Source organism: Hyla sarda, chromosome 1 (genome assembly GCF_029499605.1).
Source record: "Hyla sarda isolate aHylSar1 chromosome 1, aHylSar1.hap1, whole genome shotgun sequence".
NCBI classification, from domain to species: Eukaryota; Metazoa; Chordata; class Amphibia; order Anura; family Hylidae; genus Hyla; species Hyla sarda.
Window position 1 is genome coordinate 17,863,321 of NC_079189.1, and position 23,907 is coordinate 17,887,227.

Consider the following 23,907-nt stretch of genomic DNA (forward strand, 5'->3'; position numbering starts at 1 on the left):
TGTTATGAGGATCTGTAGATGACACTGTTATGTGGATCTGTAGATGACACACAGTTATGGGGATCTGTAGATGACACAATGTTATGAGGATCTGTAGATGACACTGTTATGGGGGATCTGTAGATGACACTATTATGGAGGATCTGTAGATGACACTGTTATGAGGATCTGTAGATGACACTGTTATGAGGATCTGTAGATGACACTGTTATGGGGGATCTGTAGATGACACACTGTTATGGGGATCTGTAGATGACACTGTTATGGGGATCTGTAGATGACACACTGTTATGGGGATCTGTAAATGACACTGTTATGGGGATCTGTAGATGACACTGTTATGGGGGATCTGAAGATGACACTGTTATTAGGATCTGTAGATGACACACTATTATGGAGGATCTGTAGATGACACTATTATGAGGATCTGTAGATAACACACTATTATGGAGGATCTGTAGATGACACTATTATGAGGATCTGTAGATGACACACTGTTATGGAGGATCTGTAGATGACACTGTTATGGGGATCTGTAGATGACACACTGTTATGGGGATCTGTAGATGACACTGTTATGGGGATCTGTAGATGACACTGTTATGGGGGATCTGAAGATGACACTGTTATGGGGATCTGAAAATGACACTGTTATTAGGATCTGTAGATGACACTGTTATGGGGGATCTGTAGATGACACACTGTTATGGGGATCTGTAGATGACACTGTTATGGGGATCTGTAGATCACACTGTTATGGGGGATCTGTAGATGACACTGTTATGGGGGATCTGAAGATGACACTGTTATGGGGGATCTGTAGATGACACTGTTATATGGATCTGTAGATGACACTGTTATGGGGATCTGTAGATGACACTGTTATGGGGGATCTGAAGATGACACTGTTATTAGGATCTGTAGATCACACTGTTATGGGGGATCTGTAGATGACACACTGTTATGGGGATCTGTAGATGACACTGTTATGGGGATCTGTAGATGACACTGTTATGGGGGATCTGTAGATGACACTGTTATGGGGATCTGTAGATGACACTGTTATGGGGGATCTGAAGATGACACTGTTATTAGGATCTGTAGATGACACTGTTATGTGGATCTGTAGATGACACTGTTATGGGGATCTGTAGATGACACTGTTATGGGGGATCTGAAGATTACACTGTTATTAGGATCTGTAGATGACACTGTTATGTGGATCTGTAGATGACACACAGTTATGGGGATCTGTAGATGACACAATGTTATGAGGATCTGTAGATGGCACTGTTATGGGGGATCTGTAGATGGCACTGTTATGGGGGATCTGTAGATGACACTGTTATGGGGATCTGAAGATGACACTGTTATGTGGATCTGTAGATGACACACAGTTATGGGGATCTGTAGATGACACAATGTTATGAGGATCTGTAGATGGCACTGTTATGGGGGATCTGTAGATGGCACTGTTATGGGGGATCTGTAGATGACACTGTTATGGGGATCTGTAGATGACACTGTTATGGGGGATCTGAAGATGACACTGTTATTATGATCTGTAGATGACACTGTTATGTGGATCTGTAGATGACACTGTTATGGGGATCTGTAGATGACACTGTTATGGGGGATCTGAAGATGACACTGTTATTAGGATCTGTAGATGACACTGTTATGTGGATCTGTAGATGACACACAGTTATGGGGATCTGTAGATGACACAATGTTATGAGGATCTGTAGATGACACTGTTATGGGGGATCTGTAGATGGCACTGTTATGGGGGATCTGTAGATGACACTGTTATGGGGATCTGTAGATGACACTGTTATGGGGGATCTGAAGATGACACTGTTATTAGGATCTGTAGATGACACTGTTATGTGGATCTGTAGATGACACACAGTTATGGGGATCTGTAGATGACACACTGTTATGGGGGATCTGAAGATGACACTGTTATTAGGATCTGTAGATGACACTGTTATGGGGGATCTGTAGATGACACTGTTATGGGGATCTGTAGAAGACACTGTTATGGGGGATCTGAAGATGACACTGTTATGGGGGATCTGAAGATGACACTGTTATTAGGATCTGTAGATGACACTGTTATGTGGATCTGTAGATGACACACAGTTATGGGGATCTGTAGATGACACAATGTTATGAGGATCTGTAGATGACACTGTTATGGGGGATCTGTAGATGGCACTGTTATGGGGGATCTGTAGATGACACTGTTATGGGGATCTGTAGATGACACTGTTATGGGGGATCTGAAGATGACACTGTTATTAGGATCTGTAGATGACACTGTTATGTGGATCTGTAGATGACACACAGTTATGGGGATCTGTAGATGACACACTGTTATGGGGGATCTGAAGATGACACTGTTATTAGGATCTGTAGATGACACTGTTATGGGGGATCTGTAGATGACACTGTTATGGGGATCTGTAGAAGACACTGTTATGGGGGATCTGAAGATGACACTGTTATGAGGATCTGTAGATGACACTGTTATGAGGATCTGTAGATGACACACAGTTATGGGGATCTGTAGATGATACACTGTTATGAGGATCTGTAGATGACACACTGTTATGAGGATCTGTAGATGACACAATGTTATGAGGATCTGTAGATGACACTGTTATGGGGGATCTGTAGATGACACTATTATGGAGGATCTGTAGATGACACTATTATGGAGGATCTGTAGATGACACTGTTATGAGGATCTGTATATGACACTGTTATGGGGATCTGTAGATGACACTGTTATGTGGATCTGTAGATGACACTGTTATGGGGATCTGTAGATGACACTATTATGGAGGATCTGTAGATGACACAATGTTATGGGGATCTGTAGATGACACTGTTATGTGGATCTGTAGATGACACTGTTATGGGGATCTGTAGATGACACTATTATGGAGGATCTGTAGATGACACTGTTATGTGGATCTGTAGATGACACTGTTATGGGGATCTGTAGATGACACTGTTATGGGGATCTGTAGATGACACTGTTATGTGGATCTGTAGATGACACTGTTATGGGGATCTGTAGATGACACTATTATGGAGGATCTGTAGATGACACACTGTTATTGGGATCTGTAGATGACACAATGTTATGGGGATCTGTAGATGACACTGTTATGAGGATCTGTAGATGACACACTGTTATGGGGGATCTGTAGATGACACTGTTATGGGGATCTGTAGATGACACTGTTATGAGGATCTGTAGATGACACTGTTATGAGGATCTGTAGATGACACTGTTATGGGGGATCTGAAGATGACACTGTTATGGGGATCTGTAGATGACACTGTTATGAGGATCTGTAGATGACACTGTTATGAGGATCTGTAGATGACACTGTTATGGAGGGATCTGTAGATGATAGTGAAGCATGTCCTTGCATACACACTGCCCCCTGCCTGTCGGACGGGTTCATGACTAATATAAGACCACCCCCTCCCCCTCCATCACGTTCTCCTTACATTGTCTACGAGTTTTATAGAGTTTGTGGTGAAACCTTTAATTGTAAAGATTTCCTGAGTGACAGGAGGAAGAGGAAGAGGAAGGAGCTGAGCTGTGAACAGGAACACAATCCAAGTCTGGGGGACAGACAGCAGCCCCGGTCGCTAACAGACCTATATATGGACATGAAAGTGTAGCAGTGCCGAGCCGGCGCGATCCTCACCACAGCTGGAGCCTGCCAGGAAACATAACCCATACTCCCTATGACTGATAATTATATATACACTGTCTATAGAGCTGCAAATGTAGCAGAGCTGAACCTTTCCCAACTATGGTGCCTACAGCTGTTGCGAAACTACAACTCCCAGCATGCCCGGACAGCCAACGGCTGTCCGGGCATGCTTGGAGTTGTAGTTTTGCAACAGCTGGAGGCACCGTAGTTGGGAAACACAGTCACGTAGTGTTGAGGATGACCAACAAAATCCCTAGTCAACCCCGCTGAGCAGCGTTCACCAACATGTGTTTCTTCACCAATTGCAATACTACAACTCCCAGCATGCCTTGGCGAGCCCTCAGCGCTGCAGCTTTAATGCTGCCTGTTGGGTAATGAAGTTCACACTGAGGAATAGGAGAGGAATCGTCACGTAAAAATTCCGCTGCAGAATTTATTTATTTTTTGCGCAAAATTTTTGCAAAAATCTCGCAGAATTAACGCTGAATTCTGCGCAGATTTTCCGCGCAGAATACAGGAGGAAACAGTTTTTTTGCTGGACTACAACCACCAATTGGAATTTCCCTTTTTATTAATTAATTAATTTAAATTTTTGAGCGGAATTTCCCCGCAAATTCCGCCCAAATTCTGCACAAATTTCGTGCAAACGACTTTAAGCGGAAACGTTTTCACCATTGCCTTAAAGGGGTATTCCAGGCAAAAACTTTTCTTTTTATATATATATCAACTGGCTCCAGAAAGTTAAACAGATTTGTAAATCACTTCTATTAAAAAATCTTAATCCTTGCAATAGTTATTAGCTTCTGAAGTTGAGTTGTTGTTTTCTGTCTAACTGCTTTCTGATGACTCACGTCCCGGGAGCTGTGCAGTTCCTATGGGGATATTCTCCCATCATGCACAGCTCCCGGGACGTGACGTCATCATTGAGCAGTTAGACAGAAAACTTCAGAAGCTAATAACTATTGGAAGGATTAAGATTTTTTAATAGAAGTAATTTACAAATCTGTTTAACTTTCCGGAGCCAGTTGATATATAAAAAAAAAGTTTTTGCCTGGAATACCCCTTTAAATGGACTTCTGCTCGATTTCTGCGCAGATTTTCCGTGCAGAATATAGGAGGAAACAGTTTTTTGTTTTTTTTTGCTGAACTACAACCACCAATTGGAATTTTCCTTTTTATTTGTAAATTTTTTTTTCTTTGTGCGGAATTTTCGCGCAAATTCCACACAAATTCTGCACAAATTTCATGCGAATTTCATGCAAACGACTTTAAGCGGAAACGTTTTTACCATTGACTTCGATGGACTTCTGCTCGAGTATTCCGCAAGAGGAATGAACATGTTCCGCTTTCTTCTAGCGGAACGGAATTCTGCGAGCGGAATTTTTGCAGTGTGAACGGTGCGAAGTAAAATACATTGAAGTCAATGGCAAAGCGGATGTTAATTATTTCGAAGCGGAGAATTTAAGAGGATTTATTTGAGTAAATTCCTCTTGAATTACTCACCCAAGGAAATGGTGGACAGTGACCGACGTTGTTTGCGGCACCCCCAACCATCACCGACTCCATAACCTTCATCTGGGCGGAGTCATCTTATCTACCTGATCAATTATTAAAGAGTCCATTAACCAGCAATAAACCTATAGATAAAGCACAGGAGAAAGAACTCCCTTTAAAGGGGTACTCCGGGGAACAACAAATGTTTTCAAATCAACCGGTGCCAGAAAGTTGTACAGATTTGTAAATTTCTTCTATTTAACCCCTTAAGGACTCAGGGTTTTTCCGTTTTTGCACTTTTATTTTTTCCTCCTTACCTTTTAAAAATCATAACCCTTTCAATTTTCCACCTAAAAATCCATATTATGGCTTATTTTTTGCGTCGCCAATTCTACTTTGCAGTGACATCAGTCATTTTACCCAAAAATCTACGGCGAAACGGGAAAAAAAATCACTGTGCGACAAAATCGAAGAAACAACGCCATTTTGTAACTTTTGGGGGCTTCCGTTTCTACGCAGTGCATTTTTCGGTAAAAATGACACCTAATCATTATTCTGTAGGTCCATACGGTTAAAATGATCCCCTACTTATATAGATTTGATTTTGTCGCACTTCTGGAAAAAATCATAACTACATGCAGGAAAATTTATATGTTTAAAAATGTCATCTTCTGACCCCTATAATTTTTTTATTTTTCCACGTACGGGGCGGTATGAGGACTCATATTTTGCGCCGTGATCTGAAGTTTTTATCGTTATGATTTTTGTTTTGATCGGACTTTTGATCACTTTTTATTCATTTTTTAATGGTCTAAAAAGTGACCAAAAACAAGCTTTTTTTGACTTTGGAATTTTTTTGCGCGTACGCCATTGACCGTGCGGTTTAATTAATGATATATTTTTATAGTTCGGACATTTACGCACGCGGCGATACCAGATATGTTTATTTTTATTTATTTTTTAACACTTTTTTATTTTTTTTATGGGAAAAGGGGGGTGATTCAAACTTTTATTATGGAAGGGGTTAAATGACCTTTATTAACACCTTTTTTTTTACTTTTTTTTGCAGTGTTATAGGTCCCATAGGGACCTATAACACTGCATACACTGATCTCCTATGCTGATCATTGTTATCCCATAGGGACCTATAACACTGCACACACTGATCTCATATATTGATCATTGTTATCCCATAGGGACCTATAACACTGCACACACTGATCTCTTATACTGATCATTGTTATCCCATAGGGACCTATAACACTGCACACACTGATCTCTCATCCTGATCACTGGTGTGTATTAACACGCCTGTGATCAGTGTTATCGGCGCTTGACTGTTCCTGCCTGGATCTCAGACACGGAGCAGTCATTCGCCGATCGGACACCGAGGAGGCAGGTAAGGACCCTCCCGATGTCTTGTAAGCTGTTCGGGACGCCGCAATTTCACCGTGGCGGTCCCGAACAGCCCGACTGAGCAGCCGGGTCACTTTCACTTTCACTTTAGAAGCGGCGGTCAGCTCTGACCGCCGCTTCTAAAGGTTTAATACCGCACATCGCTGCGATCGGTGAGTGCCGGGACCGACGTGATATGATGCGGGATCACGGCACGATCCCGCTTCATATCGCGGGAGCCGGCGCAGGACGTAAATATACGTCCTGCGTCATTAAGGGGTTAAAAATCTTAATCCTTCCAGTACTTATCAGCTGCTGTATGCTCCAGAGGAAGTTGTGTAGTTCTTTCCAGTCTGACCACAGTGCTCTCTGCTGACACCTCTGTCTGACTGGAAAGAACTTCACAACTTCCTCTGTAGTATACAGCAGCTGATAAGTACTGGAAGGATTAAAATTTTTATATAGAAGTCATTTACAAATCTGTTTAACTTTCTGGCACCAGTTGATTTGAAAATGTTGTTTTCCACTGGAGTACCCCTTTAAGGATGTGAGGAGAAGGAGGACAGGAAGCCGATCTTATGTTGATTGTAGACTGTGTCACTATATGAATAACTAGAGATGAGCGAATGTACAGTAAATTCGATTCGCCACAAACTTCTCGGCTCGGCAGTTGATGACTTAGGAAAGAGTCTCCTAGGACTGTATCCACCTTTTCCAGCCCACCGGAGCACCTGAAAGCTGAACTAATTTATGCAGGAAAAGTCATCAACTGCCGAGCCGAGAAGTTTGTGACGAATCGAATTTACTGTAAATTCGCTCATCTCTATGAATAACCCATCGAGGAGGAAGAACGAGAACAGATTCGTCCCATCATGCTTCACTTCCAGGATGATAGGACACAATGAGCATTCAAGTGAAAGGCTACTCCAGCCAAGGCTAAGGGGTCATCACTAATCTCCAACCTTCGTAAAGGGGTACTCCGCTCCAAAGGATAGGGGATAAGATATTAGATCGTGGGGGTCCCGCCGCTGGGGACCCCAGCAATCTCCGTTGCCGCACCCCTGTCATTCGGTACATGGAGCCAACTCTGCTCTGCGCCCGGTGATTGGCAAAGCCGGCCGCCACGTCTCCTCCCATAGACATGAATGGAGGGGGCCCGGTGTGTTCCGGATGCTGCCGGACCAGAGATCCCCAGCAGCAGGACCCCCGCAATTTAACCATCCCTTTGGATAGGGGATAAGATGTTTACAGCACTATATATGTCTCCGATCTGCTTCATTGAGGTTTTGTTTCAGATGGACATGTGTGGAGGGTCATTTTTGAGAATTGTTTTTAATTCTCTATTTTCTTTGTCCTTTATTACTATATGTTCTCCATATGTTAAAGGAGTACTCCGGAGCGCTGGTACTTAAAAAAAAGTTTACCTCATCTGATAGCGCTTTCAAAGACCTTTCCAACGATACCTCATTTGTCAAATTTGGCCCAGTCATTCTCTGGTAATTGCCACCTGTAGCAGTAAGCAGCCATGTCATAAAGACTACATTTCCCATGACTCCCTGCGCCAGCTTCCTGTTAGCTGCTGCTCTCTCCCCAGGAAATTATAATAAATTATAATAAAGTGACGCTCACAGCTCCTTCCCTCCTTCCTCCTTCTTCCATGTGCCCACTAGCGCAGTGTTTCCCAACCAGGGTGCCTCCAGCTGTTGCAAAACTACAACTCCCAGCATGCCCGGACAGCCAAAGGCTGTCCGGGCATGCTGGGAGTTGTAGTTTTGCAACAGCTGGAGGCACCCTGGTTGGGAAACACTGCACTAGCGGTGTCACAAGAATGCCTCCCATCGCTACCATCACAGCTAGCGGGGTCCCTGTGCCCACTAGCGGTGTCACATGAATGCCTCCCACTGGGAGTTGTAGTTTTGCAACAGCTGGAGGCACCCTGGTTGGGAAACACTGCACTAGCGGTGTCACAAGAATGCCTCCCATCGCTACCATCACAGCTAGCGGGGTCCCTGTGCCCACTAGCGGTGTCACATGAATGCCTCCCACTGGGAGTTGTAGTTTCGCAACAGCTGGAGGCACCCTGGTTGGGAAACACTGCACTAGCGGTGTCACAAGAATGCCTCCCATCGCTACCATCAGCGCTAGCGGGGTCCCTGTGCCCACTAGCGGTGTCACATGAATGCCTCCCACTGGGAGTTGTAGTTTCGCAACAGCTGGAGGCACCCTGGTTGGGAAACACTGCACTAGCTGTGTCACAAGAATGCCTCCCATCGCTACCATCACAGCTAGCGGGGTCCCTGTGCCCACTAGCGGTGTCACATGAATGCCTCCCACTGGGAGTTGTAGTTTTGCAACAGCTGGAGGCACCCTGGTTGGGAAACACTGCACTAGCGGTGTCACAAGAATGCCTCCCATCGCTACCATCACAGCTAGCGGGGTCCCTGTGCCCACTAGCGGTGTCACATGAATGCCTCCCACTGGGAGTTTTAGTTTCGCAACAGCTGGAGGCACCCTGGTTGGGAAACACTGCACTAGCTGTGTCACAAGAATGCCTCCCATCGCTACCATCACAGCTAGCGGGGTCCCTGTGCCCACTAGCGGTGTCACATGAATGCCTCCCACTGGGAGTTGTAGTTTTGCAACAGCTGGAGGCACCCTGGTTGGGAAACACTGCACTAGCGGTGTCACAAGAATGCCTCCCATCGCTACCATCAGCGCTAGCGGGGTCCCTGTGCCCACTAGCGGTGTCACATGAATGCCTCCCACTGGGAGTTGTAGTTTCGCAACAGCTGGAGGCACCCTGGTTGGGAAACACTGCACTAGCTGTGTCACAAGAATGCCTCCCATCGCTACCATCACAGCTAGCGGGGTCCCTGTGCCCACTAGCGGTGTCACATGAATGCCTCCCACTGGGAGTTGTAGTTTTGCAACAGCTGGAGGCACCCTGGTTGGGAAACACTGCACTAGCGGTGTCACAAGAATGCCTCCCATCGCTACCATCACAGCTAGCGGGGTCCCTGTGCCCACTAGCGGTGTCACATGAATGCCTCCCACTGGGAGTTTTAGTTTCGCAACAGCTGGAGGCACCCTGGTTGGGAAACACTGCACTAGCGGTGTCACAAGAATGCCTCCCATCGCTACCATCAGCGCTAGCGGGGTCCCTGTGCCCACTAGCGGTGTCACATGAATGCCTCCCACTGGGAGTTGTAGTTTCGCAACAGCTGGAGGCACCCTGGTTGGGAAACACTGCACTAGCTGTGTCACAAGAATGCCTCCCATCGCTACCATCACAGCTAGCGGGGTCCCTGTGCCCACTAGCGGTGTCACATGAATGCCTCCCACTGGGAGTTTTAGTTTCGCAACAGCTGGAGGCACCCTGGTTGGGAAACACTGCACTAGCGGTGTCACAAGAATGCCTCCCATCGCTACCATCAGCGCTAGCGGGGTCCCTGTGCCCACTAGCGGTGTCACAAGAATGCCTCCCGCTGGGAGTTGTAGTTTCGCAACAGCTGGAGGCACCCTGGTTGGGAAACACTGCACTAGCGGTGTCACAAGAATGCCTCCCATCGCTACCATCAGCGCTAGCGGGGTCCCTGTGCCCACTAGCGGTGTCACATGAATGCCTCCCACTGGGAGTTGTAGTTTTGCAACAGCTGGAGGCACCCTGGTTGGGAAACACTGCACTAGCTGTGTCACAAGAATGCCTCCCATCGCTACCATCACAGCTAGCGGGGTCCCTGTGCCCACTAGCGGTGTCACATGAATGCCTCCCACTGGGAGTTGTAGTTTTGCAACAGCTGGAGGCACCCTGGTTGGGAAACACTGCACTAGCGGTGTCACAAGAATGCCTCCCATCGCTACCATCAGCGCTAGCGGGGTCCCTGTGCCCACTAGCGGTGTCACATGAATGCCTCCCACTGGGAGTTTTAGTTTCGCAACAGCTGGAGGCACCCTGGTTGGGAAACACTGCACTAGCGGTGTCACAAGAATGCCTCCCATCGCTACCATCAGCGCTAGCGGGGTCCCTGTGCCCACTAGCGGTGTCACAAGAATGCCTCCCGCTGGGAGTTGTAGTTTCGCAACAGCTGGAGGCACCCTGGTTGGGAAACACTGCACTAGCTGTGTCACAAGAATGCCTCCCATCGCTACCATCACAGCTAGCGGGGTCCCTGTGCCCACTAGCGGTGTCACATGAATGCCTCCCACTGGGAGTTGTAGTTTCGCAACAGCTGGAGGCACCCTGGTTGGGAAACACTGCACTAGCGGTGTCACAAGAATGCCTCCCATCGCTACCATCACAGCTAGCGGGGTCCCTGTGCCCACTAGCGGTGTCACATGAATGCCTCCCACTGGGAGTTTTAGTTTCGCAACAGCTGGAGGCACCCTGGTTGGGAAACACTGCACTAGCGGTGTCACAAGAATGCCTCCCATCGCTACCATCAGCGCTAGCGGGGTCCCTGTGCCCACTAGCGGTGTCACATGAATGCCTCCCACTGGGAGTTGTAGTTTCGCAACAGCTGGAGGCACCCTGGTTGGGAAACACTGCACTAGCTGTGTCACAAGAATGCCTCCCATCGCTACCATCACAGCTAGCGGGGTCCCTGTGCCCACTAGCGGTGTCACATGAATGCCTCCCACTGGGAGTTTTAGTTTCGCAACAGCTGGAGGCACCCTGGTTGGGAAACACTGCACTAGCGGTGTCACAAGAATGCCTCCCATCGCTACCATCAGCGCTAGCGGGGTCCCTGTGCCCACTAGCGGTGTCACAAGAATGCCTCCCGCTGGGAGTTGTAGTTTCGCAACAGCTGGAGGCACCCTGGTTGGGAAACACTGCACTAGCGGTGTCACAAGAATGCCTCCCATCGCTACCATCAGCGCTAGCGGGGTCCCTGTGCCCACTAGCGGTGTCACATGAATGCCTCCCACTGGGAGTTGTAGTTTTGCAACAGCTGGAGGCACCCTGGTTGGGAAACACTGCACTAGCTGTGTCACAAGAATGCCTCCCATCGCTACCATCACAGCTAGCGGGGTCCCTGTGCCCACTAGCGGTGTCACATGAATGCCTCCCACTGGGAGTTGTAGTTTTGCAACAGCTGGAGGCACCCTGGTTGGGAAACACTGCACTAGCGGTGTCACAAGAATGCCTCCCATCGCTACCATCAGCGCTAGCGGGGTCCCTGTGCCCACTAGCGGTGTCACATGAATGCCTCCCACTGGGAGTTTTAGTTTCGCAACAGCTGGAGGCACCCTGGTTGGGAAACACTGCACTAGCGGTGTCACAAGAATGCCTCCCATCGCTACCATCAGCGCTAGCGGGGTCCCTGTGCCCACTAGCGGTGTCACAAGAATGCCTCCCGCTGGGAGTTGTAGTTTCGCAACAGCTGGAGGCACCCTGGTTGGGAAACACTGCACTAGCTGTGTCACAAGAATGCCTCCCATCGCTACCATCACAGCTAGCGGGGTCCCTGTGCCCACTAGCGGTGTCACATGAATGCCTCCCACTGGGAGTTTTAGTTTCGCAACAGCTGGAGGCACCCTGGTTGGGAAACACTGCACTAGCGGTGTCACAAGAATGCCTCCCATCGCTACCATCACAGCTAGCGGGGTCCCGGTGTCACAAGAATGCCGAGCGCGGCTCTCTTCCCCGTCCCTGTCAGCTCTCAGGGTACGAGCCTCACACGCGGCTAACGTAGTACTGCGCAGGCGCAGCACTTACGCAAATAGCGTAGGGCTAACGTAGGCAGCGATAGGAGCTATTTGCGTAGTACTGCGCATGCGCAGAATAAATTTACTTTGGGGGAGTAGCCGACTCCGGGCTGGGAGGCCAGCACAGCCCGCAGTGACTCATGGGAGCGATGGAGTCACCGGGCGAAGATGGCGCCGGATCGTGAGGAAGACGCGGTCGAGCGTCATCAGAGGACCCAGCTTCCGGCCAGATGGAAAAGCGAGGAGAAGTCCGGGAAGAAGCCGACATGGACATCGTGAGTGCATTACAATGTGATATAACTTTGATTTATGCTTCATTTCCCCCCTAATAGGTTACCATCGGAGTACTCCTTTAATGGAAATTAATTTTTTTTTTTCATGTAAAATCTCAAAAATAAACAGTTATATAAAATAAGATGTTTACAGCGGAGTACCTATTTAAGTTAAATTTACAAGGGATCCAGGGTGCAGGAGATCTGGGAAGATGGGGTCAAATAAGGAGTAACAGGTTGAGAAGGGTCCACGGTATTGCGGTCAGAATTAATAAGGTTGACATTGAGGTCCCGATTGTCCACAATGATGGAAGGAAGATCATCGCAACGTCCTGGTTCTTGAGGAACATTTCCTAGATGGTGAAGTGGAATCAGACACCAGATCGTTCCTCTTTAGTTGAGGGCATATGTGAAAGCTTTCACTACTCTCTACCCATCCCCTTACTCCTGTGTTATCTATGGTCATTCTAGCAAGTTATAGGTCCAAATCTGACTGTACACGTTACATATGTGTCAGGAGAACCCAAAGATTTCAGTAGGACCAGACGACCATCCAATGGGTCCCATCCTGCTTCACTTCTGAGAGGACACAATGAGCATTCGAGTAAAGGGTTACTCCAGCCAAGACCACAATTAAGAAGGTCATCTCTGATCTCCAACCTTAAGTTACATTTACACGGGATCCAGGGTGCAGGAAATCTGAGAAGATGGGGTCAGCTGAGGGGGTAACCGGATGAGAAGGGTCCATAGTATTGGGGTCAGAATTAATGAGGTTGACATAGAGGTTCTGAGTGTCCACAATGATGGATGGACGATCGCAAAACATGGAGTTGTGGATAGACGTTTCCCAAACATCCTGTCTCTTGAGGAACATTTCCGAGATGTCCAGATGGAATCCGACACCAGATCATTCCACTTTAGTTGAGGGCATATGTGAAAGCTTTCACTACTCTCTACCCATCCCCTTATGTCATCTGTGTTGGCCCAGTACCCTAGCTGCCCTATCCAGCAGACTCCATCCTGTGACCCCTGGGCCCTCCCTCACCTATGTGTGGTGGCCCGGTACAGGAGTTGTACCCCTGTACCCTTGCTGCCCTGTCCGGCAGACTCCATCCTGTGACCCCTGGGCCCCCTGCATCTGTTCCCCTTGTACAGTTATTGTTATGCTATGTAATGTATATAAAATGTAGTTTTAAGAACATCTGTCATGTGATTGTAACCCAGTGAGGTGTCAGTGACCATGTGACCAAAGGGTGACCTATGGGACCCCTCAGAGTCTCCCCTATATAAGCCCTGGGAGGAGTCTCTCCACTCTTTTTGGAGACTAAGTCTTTGCTGAGGTCCAGTGCAGTCAAGTCCTAGATGTGTCTGGAGTCCATAGGAGGCCTAAAGTCTGTCAAGCAGCCACAAGTCTGCAAGTCCACAACCCCCAGGTCCAAGTCATAGCTGGTAAGCTACAAATAGGGTGTAGTCAGCCTGGCCTGCATCAAAATTGTCCCAGTCCACTGCAAGTCCCAGCAAGCCATAAGGTCCCTGAAGTCCCTGGTCACCTCTGTGGGCCTGACGAAGCTGTATAGAAAATTCCAACTGGCTAATTCAGTAAAGCTGCTGTTGCCCGTAACTTGGTGTCGGAGTCATTATTGCCCCCGTGCCTAGCCCAGGATCCAGCGGTATACCTTCGGGTGGTATTGAGGGTAAATCACGCCCTGGCTTCACGAATACAAGGGGTTAATGCCATCTGCCCCTAGGGTAATTCCATCTGCCCTGCATCATACCCTCTACCACATATTTCTTTTATATATCACCGCCAGTGTCTGTTATATAATGTATTGTACATATAATGTGTTATTCCTTTAAGAACTGTTGTCATGTGATTGTAACGAGGGAAGGTACCAGTGACCATGTGACCTAGAGGGTGACCTATGGGACCCCTCCTAGTCTCCCCCATATAAGCCCTGGGTGGAGCTTCCTCACTCTCTTTAGTGCTGAGTTGACGTGAGGTCAAGTCCTGTAAGAGTTTGTCTGGAGTCCAGAGGAGGCCTAAAGTCTACCACGCAGCCACGGATCTACAAGACCACTACCCCCACAGGTCCAAATCAAAACCTGGTAACTACAAACAGGGTATAGTCAGTAACAGTCAAGTCAGTCCAAGTCAGATCAGTGTGGCTCTGCATCAAATTGTCCAAGTCCACTATAAGTCCCAGCAAGCCCTGCGGTCTGAAGTCACTGGTCACCTCTTTGGGCCCAGCCAAGCTGTATAGACTTTTACTTCTGTCTGACTCAGTAAAGCTGCCGTTGTTCCCTAACTTGGTGTCGGAGTCATTATTGCCCCCGTGCCTAGCCCAGGATCCAGCGGCCTACCTTCGGGTGATGAATCGGTTAAACCACGCCCTGGCGTCACGAACACAAGGGGTTTAATGCCATCTGCACTCATCACACCCTCACCACAAATCTATGGTCATTCTAGCAAGTTATAGGTCCAGATCTTACTGTACATGTTACATATGTGTCAGGAGAACCCAACACTTTCAGCAGGAGCAGACGACCATCCAAATATATAAAAGATCTGACATTCTCGTTGTAGATGTCCCAGGCCTGGTGCAAGGATTTTTGCAATGGAAACCCTCATCATCTGCAATGTACGTGCTTAGCGTCATATCAGAGGTTGTCTATGGAAAATTGACATATGAGTGCTGTCAGCATTGATGCAGAGGTTGAAGCGGTGGGGGGTCAGCCTGACAGGCTCAGATCATACGCCGCACAATGCATCAAGTTGTTCTGCATGGCGGTGGAGTGCCATGGTCGGGGCTGGATGAGCGCTGCTGGCACTGGGAGCTACAGGTCATTGAGGGAACCATGAATGCCAATATGTGCTGTGACATACTGAAGCAGAGCATGACCCCCGTCCTTCAGAGACTGGGCCGCAGGGCGGTATTCACACATAATAATGACCCTAAACACCTCCAAGACCACCATGACTTGCTAAAGAAGCTGAGGGTAAAGGTGATGGACTGGTCAAGAATATCTCCAAACCTAAACCCTATTGAGCATCTCTGGGGCATCCTCAAACGGAAGGTGGGGGAGGACAAGATCTCTAACATCCACCAGCTCCGTGATGTCATCATGGAGGAGGGAAGAGGACTCCAGGGACAACCTGTGAAGATCTGATCACCTCCATGTCCAAGAGGCTTAAAGGGGTACTCCAGTGGAGAACAACTTTTTTCAAATCAACTGGTGCCAGAAAGTTATACAAATTTGTAAATTACTTCTATATAAAAATCTTAATCCTTCCAGTACTTATCAGTTGCTGTATAGTTATTTTCAGTCTGACCACAGTGCTCTCTGCTGACACCTCTGTCCATATCAGGAACTGTCCAGAGCAGGAGCAAATCCCCATAGCAAACTTCTCCTGCTGTGGACAGTTCCTGACATGGACAGAGGTGTCAGCAGAGAGCACTGTGGTCAGATTGAAAGATTTACAAATCTGTTTAACTTTCTGTCACCAGTTGATATAAAAAAAAATGTTTTTCATCGGAGTACCCCTTTAAAGCAGTGCTGGAAAATAATGGTAGCCGTACAAAATACAGTTTAGGCCCAATTTGGACATTTTTACTTAGTGGTACACTCACTTCTGTTGCCAAGGTTAAAGGAAAACTGTCACATGTTCACTCTCGCACTAACCACAGGTACTGACACATAGTGCGGGAGACGCTGATTCATATGATCTCTACCTTGCCTGGATCCGTCCAGCCGTTCGCCCAAAATCTTAGTTTCTCTATATGTGCAAATGTGGCTTAACTGGCACGGGCGGGGTTTTCAGGAGTCCAGTGGTACTGTGACGTCAGCGCTGCCCGTCCGCAGCACCACCCGCTTATAAATATTCATCTTCCCGCCGCTCCTAACCGGTCTTCACTGCACATGTCAGGAAACTGCACATGCGCAATGAAGACCAGTTAGGAGCGGCGGGGAGAAGGAGAGACGGAGGGAGGGAAGATGAATATTCATAAGTGGGCGGTGCTGCGGATGGGCGGTGCTGACGTCACAGTGCCACTAAGCTACTGAAAACCCTGCCCGTGCCAGTTACAGCCCCATTTGCATATCTGGAGAAACTAAGATAACGGGCGAACGGCTGGACGGATCCAGGCAAGGTAGAGATCATATGAATCAGCGTCCCCCGCACTATGCGTCAGTACCTGTGGTTAGTGCGAGAGTGAACATGTGACAGTTTTCCTTTAACCTTGGCAACAGAAGTGAGTGTACCACTAAGTAAAAATGTCCAAATTTGGCCTAAACTGTATTTTGTATGGCCACCAACAGCAAACCCAGCTTTCTGACACTGGGCTGTACAGTGCGACCCAAAATCCATTGGTAATCCTCAGATTTCATGATGTCTTGTACACATTCAAGGCCCCCAGTGCCAGAGGCAGCAAAACAACCCAAAACATCATTGAACCTCCACCATATTTCACTGTAGGTTCTGTGTTCTTTTCTTTGTAGGTCTCATTCTGTTTTCGGTAAACAGTAGAATGATGGGCTTAACCAAAAAGCTCTATCTTGGTCTCATCTGTCCACAAGATGTTTTCCCAAAAGGATTTTGGGTTACTCAAGTTCATTTTGGCAAAATGTAGTCTTGTTTTTTTTTATGTCTCTGTGTCAGCAGTGGGGTCCTCCTGGGTCTCCTCCATAGTGGGGTCCTCCTGGGTCTCCTCCATAGTGGGGTCCTCCTGGGTCTCTTCCAAGGTGGGGTCCTCTTGGGTCTCCTGCCATAGCGTTTCATTTAAATGTGGACGGATAATTTGCGATGATGCTCCCTGAGCCTGCAGGACAGCTTGAATATCTTTGGAACTTGTTTGGGGCTGCTTATCCACCATCCGGACAATCCTGTGTTTACACCTTTCATCAATTTTTCTCTTCCGTCCACGCCCAGGGAGATTAGCTACAGTGCCATGGGTTGCAAACTTCTTGATAATGTTACGCACTGTGGACAAAGGCAAATCTAGATCTCTGGAGATGGACTTGTAACCTTGAGATTGTTGATATTTTTTCACAATTTTGGTTCTCAAGTCCTCACACAGTTCTCTTCTCCTCTTTCTGTTGTCCATGCTTAGTGTGGCACACACAGACACACAATGCAAAGACTAAGTGAACTTCTCTCCTTTTTATCTGCTTTCCGGTGTGATTGTTATATTGCCCACACCTGTTACATGTCCTAGGTGAGTTTAAAGGAGCATCACATGCTTGATACAATCTTATTTTTCCACAATTTAGAAAGGGTGCCAATATATTTATGTATGCACACAAACACACATTGTCAGGGATATACATTGTTTATACACAGCACCAAAAAATGTACAGCAACTAAAGCTGCCAGATGTAGCAGTTAAACAACTGTACAAAATAGTTCTCTCTCATATCCCATAGGATACAAGCAAACCTCCAAACCTCCTTCATTACTCCTGCTGAATTGTCACTAAGCACAAAATAAATAGTTCAATGGCAACTTCAGCTCTGCTACATGTGTTTACAGTTATATACAGTCAATGGGACACATCACTTACAAGATTTTCCAATCTGCACAGAGAAGCCACTATGGTACAGATGGGAAGTATTATCCATGAACCCTGCTCTGGTGATGTCTCCCACACAGAGGAATGTAACACAATAATCAGTAATACAACAACTACAATAATCAGTAATACAACAACTACAATAATCAGTAATACAACAACTACAATAATCAGTAATACAACAACTACAATAATCAGTAATACAACAACTACAATAATCAGTAATACAACTACAATAATCAGTAATACAACAACTAAAATAATCAGAAATACAACAACTACAATAATCAGTAATACAACAACTACAATAATCATCAATGCAACAACTACAATAATCATCAATACAACAACTACAATAATCAGTAATACAACAACTACAATAATCAGTAATACAACAACTACAATAATCATCAATACAACAACTACATTAATCAGTAATACAACAACTACAATAATCAGTAATACAACTACAATAATCAGTAATACAACAACTACAATAATCAGTAATACAACTACAATAATCAGTAATACAACTACAATAATCAGTAAAACAACAACTAAAAGAATCAGAAATACAACAACTACAATAATCAGTAATACAACTACAATAATCAGTAATACAACAACTACAATAATCATCAATACAACAACTACATTAATCAGTAATACAACAACTACAATAATCAGTAATACAACAACTACAATAATCAGTAATACAACTACAATAATCAGTAAAACAACAACTACAATAATCAGTGATACAACCACTAAAAGAATCAGAAATACAACAACTACAATAATCAGTAATACAACAACTACAATAATCAGAAATACAACAACTACAATAATCATCAATACAACAACTACAATAATCAGAAATACAACAACTACAATAATCATCAAAACCACAACATTAATCAGCAATACAACTACAATAATCCACAATACAACAACTACAATAATCAGTAATACAACAGCAATAATGTAATTAATGATTAACACATTGTAACTAAAACACTAACTACAATGTAACAGTAACCAGTCACTGCTCCCCCACTACTGCCATCAGTGATGTAAAGGTAACAATGTAACCACTGACTAACACAGCTCTGCTATGCTCCAATATATCACTAATAAAGCTGACACACTGTGCCGGATCCTCACCTCTGAAGAGCAGGCTGGTGACCGGGTCGCAGCCCCCTTTGCCCCTGTAGGGCAGGTTGTTGGCCCCCAGCAGCACACAGCGCAGCATCCCGAGCGACCACTGCAGCCTCCAGCGCTGGATAGAACGTTGGCCCAGCGGAGGGGCGTGGCCAGAACAGTCAGACCACGCCCCCTGGGAGTGCAGGAATTCTTCACTTGTCTCCGCTTGCTGTCTATGGAAGCCCCTGGGCTACTGCTGGCAGGAAAGGGCTAGTAACTATTACTGTGCCGGGAAGGATAAGAGGGTATGGTGCCCTGGAGAAGGGTCTCTGGGGAGGAACAATGGGGGGGGGGGGGGGGGGGGGGTGCTTGGGAGGTGTCCTTCTTCAAAGAGGTTCTGCAGCAGCTATATTATATTTATCCCTCCAGATACTCGGATCTCCTTTCAGAAGAGGAGGTGCTGCACGATCACTAATTGATAGAGAGTTCTCTTTTAGAAAGAGGTTCTGCAGCAGCGGAGGCAGTAGTCAAAAGGAACAAGCAGATCCATGACATGAAGCTGCTACAGCTTATAGCAGAGTTTTCTAAACAGGGTGCCTCCAGCTGTTTCAAAACTACAACTCCCAGCATGCCCGGACAGCCTTCGGCTGTCCGGGCATGCTGGGAGTTGTAGTTTTGCAACAGCTGGAGGCACGCTGTTTGGAAAACACTGACCTATAGAAAAGGCTCTGCTGTAGCTGCAAGGGGTATTGTGAGATACATTGCTGTAGCTGCTGCAGAGCATCATCGTTCATCACACCCGCTGTGTACTGTCATACACACCTCAGCTGCTGCAGAACCTCATCATCATACAACACATCAGCTGCTGCAAAACCTCATCATCACATAAACCTTAGCTGCTGCAGAACTATATCATCATACACACCTCAGCTGCTGCAGAACCTTAACATCATACACACCTTAGCTGCTGTTGAACCTCATCATCATACACACGCCAACAGCTGCAGAACCTCAAAATACACACTTTAGCTGCTGCAGAACATAATAATTTGTACCTTAGCTGCTGCAGAACGTTTTATTACACCCCTCAGCTGCTGCAGAACATCACAATATACACCTAAGTTGCCGCAGAACTTCATAATAAACAACTCAGCTGCTGCAGAACCTCATTATAGTAAACAACTCAGCTGCTGCAGAACCTCATTATAAAACAGACCTCAGCTGCTGCAGATCATAATATGCTCTTAAACTTACTTCTGCAGAACTTCATAATACACACCTCAGCTGCTGCAGAACCTCATTATAGTAAACAACTCAGCTGCTGCAGAACCTCATTATAAAACAGACCTCAGCTGCTGCAGATCATAATATGCTCTTAAACTTACTTCTGCAGAACTTCATCATGCACACCTCAGCTGTTGCAGAATCTCATCATAATACACACCCAGCTGCTGCAGAACTTCATTATAGTAAACAACTCAGCTGCTGCAGAACTTCATTATAGTAAACAACTCAGCTGCTGCAGAACCTCATTGTAAAACAGACTTCAGCTGCTGACGATCATAATATGCTCTTAAACCGCTGCAGAACTTCATCATGCACACCTGAGCTGCTGCAGAATCTCATCACAATACACACCTGAGCTGCTGCAGAACCTCATTATAGTAAACAGCTTGGCTGCTGCAGAACCACATTATAAAACACACCTCAGCTGCTGCAGATCATAATATGCTCTTAAACTGCTGCAGAACTTCATCGTGCACACCTGAGCTGCTGCAGAACATCATCATAATACACACCTCAGCTGCTGCGGAACCTCATTATTGTAAACAACTCAGCTGCTGCAGAACCTCATAATAAAACACACCTCAGCTGCTGCAGATCATAATATGGACTTAAACTGCTGCAGAACTTCATCATGCACACCTCAGCCGCTGCAGAATCTCATCATAATACACACCTCAGCTGCTGCAGAGCATCAACATAATACACACCCCAGCTGCTGCAGAACCTCATTATAGTAAACAACTCAGCTGCTGCAGAACCTCATTGTAAAACAAACCTCAGCTGCTGCCGATCATAATATGCTCTTAAACTGCTGCAGAACTTCATCATGCACACCTCAGCTGCTGCAGAATCTCATCATACTACACATCTCAGCTGCTGCAGAACATCTTAATACATATAAAAGCTGCTGCAGAAAATCATCCAGATAAGAGGTTCTGCAGCATCTGGGGTGTGTGCATACAGCTCTGCCATCTGGTGTAGAATGAGGAATGAGAACGCTCTGCAACATGTATTACCGGTATTGTTCCTCAGCTGCTGCGGAACCTTTCGCCTCTATCAGTGATGAGACCAGGGCATGCTGAGAGTTGTACTCCTCCTAATACAAAGAGTAGGGGGATACAGGCCGCTCATTTACAGTACTGTTAACTCTTTCACTCCCACCTCATCCTACATTATCTTTTTCCCTTTCTTTAGAATCACTGGAGAACGTACTCGTGCCGCCACATTGTGTCACATTCCTGATTGGCTCCATTGCCTTTAAGGAGAAGCCTTTAATTTGACGTCGGAATCTTATAAATGGAAGTGTATGATTGGTCGTAAAACGACTGGCGCCTGTACGTCCACTGACCCTTAACCTCGTGGAAAGATAGGACCAAGTGCTACACTGCAGGGGCGTACAGGAAGAAAGTGCCATGATACACCTTATATGACAGAGCAGGCTTAGATACAGCAGCTCAGCTCTGTGCACATATGTATACGTCTTCTCTATCTATATGGCTCACCTTAAAGGGGTACTCCACCCCTAGACATCTCATCCCCTATCCAAACGATAGGGGATAAGATGTCAGATCGCGAGGGTCCCCCGGGATCCCGGCTGCAGCACCCACCTGTTGCGGCTTTCGGAAACGCTGGAGTCTTCGGCTCCCGACTCCACCCCAGTGTGATGTCATGCCCCGCCCCTCAATGCAAGTCTATGGGAGGGGGCGTGACAGCCGTCACGCCCCCTCCCATAGACTTGCATTGAGGGGGTGGGGCGTGACATCACGACTCCGCCCCGTGTGACGTTACGCCTCACCCCCTCAATGTAAGTCTATGGGAGGGGGCGTGACGGCTGTCTCAAGTCACCGAGGTCGTGAGGCGTTAGGATGAGAGCCTCCAGCTCTGCCGGGAGCCGCAACAGGTGGTTGCTGCAGCCGAGATCCCGGGGGTCCCCAGCGGCGGGACCCCAGCGATCTGACAACTTATCCCCTATCCTTTCGATAGGGGATAAGATGTCTAGGGGCAGAGTACCCCTTTAAAGACTTCTTAGAGTCACAGCTCCTCTTTGAACACAACTAGCCCTACTGATACTCCCTAATGCCCCTTCTATTTCCCCGAAACAGTAATAGAGCCCTCATTTGTTCCCCACAGAGTAATTTCTCCATTGTAGCTGCACAGTGTCCTCACGTGGTAATACCCCGATTGTGCCCCACAAAGTGATTGTTGTACCGCACAGCAATAATATCTGTTTATGCCCTCAAAAGAATAAGCTCAGTTTGTTCCCACCCCAAATTATTAGTGCCCCTTGCAGTCTGCAGAGACTATATTGTGGGGGGCCACAACCAAACAGTTTAGGGGAGTCTAGTGTAGAGTGTGGAGGAGAAAAGAGAACATTAGCCTCAACCTGGTCCCTCATCTGAGCGCAGAAGGTGAAAGAGGACATCGCGCCTTTGGGGATAAGCTGCACAAGAAACCCATCACACAGCAAGACACTAGGACAGGGGTCCTCAAACTTTTTCAACGGGGGGCCAGTTCACTGTCCCTCAGACCGTTGGAGGGCCGGACTATAGTTAAAAAAAAAATATATATATATATATATATATGAACAAATTCCTATGCACACTTATATATCTTATTAGTGGACTACTCCTTTAAGTACGTAAGTACGCAGCGCAGTTCCCCCTACATTAGGTTGGCTGTATAGTTCCTCCCACATTAGGTTGTAGTTTCCCCACATTAGGTTGGCAGTACAGTTCCCTCCACATTAGGTTGTAGTTTCCCCACATTAGGTTGGCAGTACAGTTCCCTCCACATTAGGTCGGCAGTACAGTTGCCCCCACATTAGGTGCAGTATAGTTCCCCCACATTAGGTTGGCAGTAAAGTCCCCCACATTAGGTTGGCAGTATAGTTCCCCCACATTAGGTTGGCAGTATAGTCCCCCACATTAGGTTGGCAGTATAGTTCCCCCACATTAGGTGCAGTATAGTTCCCCCACATTAGGTGCAGTATAGTTCTCCACATTAGGTGCAGTATAGTTCCCCACATTAGATGCAGTACAGTTCCCCCACATTAGGTGCAGTATAGTTCTCCACATTAGGTGCAGTATAGTTCCCTCACATTAGGTGCAGTATAGTTCTCCACATTAGGTGCAGTATAGTTCCCCACATTAGGTGCAGTATAACTCCCCATATTAGGTGCAGTATAGCTCCCCATATTAGGTGCAGTATAGTTCCCCCACATTAGGTGCAGTGTAGTTCCCTCACATTTGGTGCAGTATAGTTCCCCCACATTAGGTGCAGTACAGTTCCCCCACATTAGGTGCA

At 46.7% G+C, this 23,907-nt stretch overlaps 1 protein-coding gene across 3 annotated transcripts in view; it reads right to left on the reverse strand.

Moving 5' to 3' along the window:
* Positions 1-23,907, reverse strand: part of DYSF (dysferlin) — a 438,078-nt gene that overhangs the window by 368,997 nt on the left and 45,174 nt on the right. Inside the window, exon 1 of one of the 3 annotated variants that reach the window (XM_056552789.1) lies at positions 19,339-19,437. The exons of the other annotated variants lie outside the window; for them this stretch is intronic. Within the exon in view, the coding sequence (XP_056408764.1) occupies positions 19,339-19,426 (88 nt within the window). The 5' untranslated portion in view covers positions 19,427-19,437. Of the gene's footprint in view, positions 1-19,338; positions 19,438-23,907 lie in introns of those variants that run through there. 3 annotated transcript variants of the gene reach the window in all.